The 5,783-nt window shown below is 41.8% G+C and overlaps 1 protein-coding gene across 1 annotated transcript; it reads left to right on the top strand.

The window, feature by feature from the left end:
- Window positions 1-1,062: 1,062 nt before the first annotated feature.
- On the top strand, window positions 1,063-2,480 carry LOC119576024 (protein ZBED8-like). The gene is made up of 4 exons (XM_037923552.1): window positions 1,063-1,222; window positions 1,398-1,633; window positions 1,720-2,188; window positions 2,335-2,480. Exons 1-4 carry the CDS (start codon window positions 1,063-1,065, stop codon window positions 2,478-2,480), a joined length of 1,011 nt encoding a protein of 336 aa, XP_037779480.1.
- Window positions 2,481-5,783: the final 3,303 nt, after the last annotated feature.

Raw genomic sequence — 5,783 nt, 5'->3', positions numbered from 1 at the left:
TAACAGGTCCCATGCCAGTCTCATGGTGTAACCGCAGGTTACACACGTGGTCCTGCCAACTGTACCCCATGATCCGGCTAAGGGACTTTTTACAAAAGGCATCAAGGCAAGACTCCAATACACTGGATAGCGTCCAGGTTTCCATAGAGCAAAACTGGCAGTATCAAGGCCTTGAAGACACGCAGCTTGGTCCTTCTGCATAGGTACCGACATCTCCAAACGCTCTTATTGACCGAGTTCATGGCTCCTGTTGCCAGACCAATCTGTCTACTGACTTCTTGGTCTGAGAACCCAGAGATATGAACTACGCTATCAAGGTATGTAAAACTTTCTGTAACTTCAACGTCCTCGCCACAAGTATGGATCGACTGAACGGATTCCCCTAACACAGGGGTTCCAAACCAGGGGTGCGAGACATAATTCCAGGGGGTGCGAGAAGCAGGCTTGTAACTTTCAAGAGATTTCCTTAGTTTAAGGAAATTTCAGCACCTCTAAGGATATGATATTTATTACTCACCTGCGGCCTTTTTGTTTCCTTTTGCAGTGGATTATAGAAAAAAAGTGCTTCTTTCATTTCTTTGGTAAAGTAAAACCGTGGTATCTCCAGTTCCTGTTTTTAGCAGATGGATGGATCATCCCGCTGCCTGGATGTTAACCTGCTAAGGATTAACATGGGATTAAGGAAATCAGAATCTGTTCATTTCATCATATGATCTGCCTGTGTAAATAGTCCAAGATTGGATGTGAGCCAGCAGTATTGTAATCGGTTTCATTGTGGACTTGTGGTGAAATATTTATCCAAAAGGAAATTTAACCCATTGACAGGAATCACCCTCAAGCTGTTGGACTAAGGTATATAACAATAAAATGACTATAATTCACTCAAAATATGCTACACAAATAGCTGAAGTTTACCATTGCTGTGGTAATGAATGTGTTCGCAATTTTACTGTATTAATTTGTAATTACTGTATTCAGGTTAAGATAATTTTTTTTCTTTTGTAATTAACATTATCTGCATTTCCATCTCTTTATTTCAAATTATCATCATAATCCTTCATCATGTCGAAGAAAAGGAAATGGAATGATGACTATGTTGGCTTCACCTGCAATGGAAAGATTGAGGATTTGCAAAAGCCTCAGTGCATGCTCTGTGGAACTGTTTTCTCTAATGCAAATTTGAAGCCATCTAAGCTGCAAGAACACTTCAACAACAGACATGGTGGGGCCAATGTTGCGGGCCATGATGTTAAGATGTTGCAAGCTAAATGAGGCCGTTTTGATTCTCGAGCAACCCTTCCAAAATTACGGTTTTTATCTGTTGACAAACCACTGCTGATGGCTTCATACCGTGGCGTTTAAAATCGCAAAGTCTAAGAAACCTCATACTATTGCAGAAGAGCTTATCAAACCATGTGTATTAGAAATGGCTACAACTGTTCTCGGAAATGAAGCAAGAAAGAAGCTTGAATTAGTGCCGCTATCGAATAATGTTATTAAAAGCCGAATTGATGATTTGAGTTTAGATAGTTTGGTGCAAGTTATCTCACATATGAATGCTAGTCCCTTGAAAATCTCCCTCCAGTTGGACGAAACTACTGATGTTTCGAATTGCAGTCAACTTATTGCACTGGTGAGTAATGTTCATGATGGTGCCATAAAGGAGAACTTCCTTTTCTGTGAAGAACTGAAAACACCAAAGCAAAAGATGTGTTTCAGGTTGTGAAAGACTTCTTTGCAAAATATGAATTAGATCTCCAAATTATTAGCTCTGTGTGCACTGATGGCGCTCCTGCTATGCTGGGAAATAAATCCGTTTTTTTTTCACTGATGAAACAGGAGATTCCACATTTGCTAGGTACTCACTGTTTCCTTCATCGTCATGCTTTGCCTCCGAAATTGATGAAAGTCCTTGATACTTATGTAAAGACCATCAACTGGATTAGGGGTCGTGCTCTGAATCACTGCCTCTTTAAGTCACTTTGTGAAGATCTTGGAAGTGAACATACAGTTTTACTTTTCCACACAGAAGTCCACTGGCTCTCTTGCGGGAGAGTTTTAACCTGCTTCTTCGAACTGCGAGAAGAAATCAAAGTCTTTCTGGAGGAAAGTCACTGTGATCTGCTTGAAGAGTTGGAATCACAAGAATTCACCCAAATCTCAGCGTATTTGAGTGACATATTCATACGTATGAATGATCTGAGTTTATCACTTCAAGGCAAAAATATAAATTGTTGAATTGCTATGAAAAGCTAAATGCATTCAAAGATAAGTTATATCTGTGGTGTCGGAGAGTGAAAAAAGGGAATCTTTCAATCTTTCCATCACTTGAAGAAATAGTGGATGACAATGAATCTTCAAGTTTGATTCCTAGTGTTTGTGGAGAAATTGTGGCTCATTTGGAAATGCTAACGACGTCATTTGATAGATATTTTGACGTAGGGAAGCTGGAATCTTCTAAAGAATGGATTATGAAATAAATGTCAGATGATGTAGAGCTGAAAGAAGATCTTATAGAACTGCGTTCAAACCGTGCTCTTGAAATGCAATTTGAGAGTAAAACTTCGGAAGAGTATTGGTGCTCGGCTATGGTTTCATTTAAAGGGCTTTGTGAAACTGCACTAGCGGTGCTCATTCCATTTGCGACAACATGGTTATGTGAGTCAGGATTTAGCACTCTTTTGTCAATTAAGACAAAATCCAGAAATCGCTTGAATGCACAGGCAGACATGCGTGTTGCTATCAGCAACATGGCTCCACATTTTGAAAAACTCATAAGCATGAAACAGAAACAAAAGAGTCATTGAATTGAAATGCATAAGCAAACTTTTTGGAAGTCAGTTTTTGTCAGGTGTATTCAAATATTAATCTGAGATATCCTTTCAAGTCCATATATTTGATTTTTTACATATTAAAAAATTAAACTCCTTTCCAAGCGCTTCGAAGTTAGTTCTTGATTTTACTATTTTACATATATTTCAAACAAGAGTTATTTTTGTAAAGTTTATTCAAATATCAATCTGTGATGTTTCTTGTCTAAAAGTCTGATTTTTTTTTACAAATATTAAAGGTGAAATAAATGTCTTCTTTTGATAAAATTTAGTATTATTCCACATCTTTTATCCTTGAACAAAGTATAAAATGTATAGGGTGCGAGGTCAAAGTAAAAAAAAAAGGTTGGGAACCACTGCCCTAACAGGCCCCCAAAGTCCTGAATCTTGGTCTTGGTCCAGGATACCTCTAGGCCTAGGGGCTTTGCCTCATTGCTAAATGCATCAAGAGCCGCCACAAGTGACTCCAAGGACTCAGATAGGATGGCAACATCGTCGACAATGTCAAGGTCTGAGACCTTAATATTGCCTAGTGTTGCTCCACACTGACTTTGGCTAGTAGCTCTGCCCATTATCCAGTCCATACAGCTGTTGAAAAGTGTTGGTGCAAGGACACAACCTTGCCTCACCCCTGAATTAACAGGGAAGAAGTTCGACATAACCCCACCACACTTTACAGCACTTTTACTACCAGTATAAATGCTTGCTATTAGGCCAATAATCTGTGTCGGAATTCCCCTGAGTCTCAGGATCTCCCATATCGATTCTGGATGCACCGAGTCAAACGCCTTCTTGAGGTCGATGTAGGTTGCAAGCAGCCCACGGCCAAACTCACGACGGAGTTCCATGATTACTCGAAGCTCTGACATACGGTCTAATGTAGACTTTCCAGGAGTAAATCCAGACTGCTCCGGTCTCTGATGCCTCAGTAGGTGATTGCGGATCCGTTTCAGAAGAATGTGGGTGAGAACCATGCCTGGTATGCTGAGCAGTGTAATGCCACAGTAGTTGCTACAATCCCAACGATCCCCTTTCCCCTTACAGAGAGGGGTGACCACGCCTCTCAGCAGGTCAGGGGGAATGGTACCAGACTGCCAGCTGGCAGTCAGGACTGTATGCAGGCCCCGAGCCATAGGTTCACCCCCAGCCTGTAACAGTTCAGCAGGGATATCACATATGCCTGCAGCTTTCCCACTCTTCAGCTTGGAAATCGCCATCCTAACCTCTGTTAGGGTAGGAGGTTTCTCGCTGATGGGTGGGTCCGGCACAGGCACTGAGACATCGCTTGAATTCAAGCTAACTGTTGGAGGGTCTACCTGGTACAACTGTTCAAAATACTCAAACCCAAAAGTTTACGAACCCTAACATAATCTGAGATGAATCCATCCATCCACTGATCGGACTGCAGTCATTTGTGAGGAAGGCTTAGAGTTCAGTTTTCTCAGGGCTTCGTAGGCAGGGCGAAGGTCATTTACCAAGAAATGGCCTTCAACCTCCTCAGCAAGATTACTTGTTCTTTGTCTCTTCTCAGCAGTGTCCGAGCCATATGCACCAAAGAACGACGCAAGACTTGATTCCCATTCAGCCGAGCCTTGCAACATGCTTTAGTGGCCTCTAATGTCTCCAGGGAGATGGAATTCTGCCTTACCCTCGGGCGTACACCAATGGACTCCTGAGCTGCTTCGAGTGTTACGCGCTTGAAGAGCTCCCACAGAGCAACTGGGTCCGTCAGGTTGTTTTAGTTCTGTGAATCAGTCAGAGACTGCCATGGTGAACCCACAGGCACACTCCTCCTCCCTTAGTCTGTCCAGGTGAAACAACTTAGGGTGGCCACTGGAGGGACGAGGAGTTTTGAAGTGAACCCACAGGGTAGCCACAACCAACCTGTGGTCAGTGCCACAGAACTCGGCACACCGGAAAACCCCACAGTTCTGGAGGATCCTCCATCACGTGCTTACAGAAATGTGGTTGATCTCCTTGGCCACTGCACGCGGGTTGGAGCGCTGGTGTCAGGAACCCGAGATCCTCATTTTCTGGGACCTAGCAAGTCTCGGAGAAGGCTATTCTCGTTGCTGGGATCAGCTCCCGAGCCATGGGGCCCGACAGACATCTTATAGCCAGCTCGGTTACAGCCGGATACCGCATTGAAGTCACCCAGAACAATGCGAATATCTCGCCGGGGGCAATTGTCTGCCACAGATGCAAGTTTGGCATAGAACCCCTCTTTCACATCAATTTTATATACATCGGTAGGAGCGTATACAGCAATAAGAGACATGAAGCCAAAAGCATGTTCCGGTCTCAATGCCATAATACACTCATCAACCGGTGTCACCGCAACTACCGAGGGCTGCAGTCGGCTGGAGATGCCTATGGCTATACCCTGGTGACCATCGCTGCGGCCCGACCAGTAGTAGGTGTACACACCCACACTGATCGTGCCGCTACCAGGTCTTCTCACCTCTGAGAGAGCAGCCACCTCAACTCCCAGTCGCTTCAATTCTCGCGATAGCAGAGGTAACCGCTCATCCTGCCGCAAGGACCGGATGCTCCAGGCGCCTACCCGGAAAGCACGCCTAAGGTTAAGCCTCGGGTGGTCATATATATACATATATATATATATATATATATATATATTATATATATATATATATATATATATAAATTATATATATGCGACACATACATCATACATACCCCATACACACACGCAATATACATATATATATATATATATTCTATATATATATATATATATATAAAATATATATATAATATATATATGGGTGCGTGTGTGTGGTGTGTGTGTTGTATATACATATATATATATTTTATAATATATATATAATGTATATAGTATTATATAATATAATATATATATATATGTATATAATAACATATTAATATATATATATATAATATATATATATATATATGTATATTTTAAAATAT

This window comes from Penaeus monodon, chromosome 8 (genome assembly GCF_015228065.2).
Source record: "Penaeus monodon isolate SGIC_2016 chromosome 8, NSTDA_Pmon_1, whole genome shotgun sequence".
NCBI classification, from domain to species: Eukaryota; Metazoa; Arthropoda; class Malacostraca; order Decapoda; family Penaeidae; genus Penaeus; species Penaeus monodon.
The sequence above is the reverse complement of the archived record's forward strand: the minus strand, read 5'-3'. Positions and strand labels throughout refer to the sequence as shown.

Bases quoted from the DNA above. Each gene is read 5' to 3' on its own strand.
- LOC119576024 (XM_037923552.1), top strand. From the start codon at position 1,063: ATGTCGAAGAAAAGGAAATGGAATGATGACTATGTTGGCTTCACCTGC. The intron at 1,223-1,397 runs GTGGGGCCAATG...ATACTATTGCAG, and splicing joins ACACTTCAACAACAGACATG to AAGAGCTTATCAAACCATGT. The intron at 1,634-1,719 runs GTGAGTAATGTT...GATGTGTTTCAG, and splicing joins GCAGTCAACTTATTGCACTG to GTTGTGAAAGACTTCTTTGC.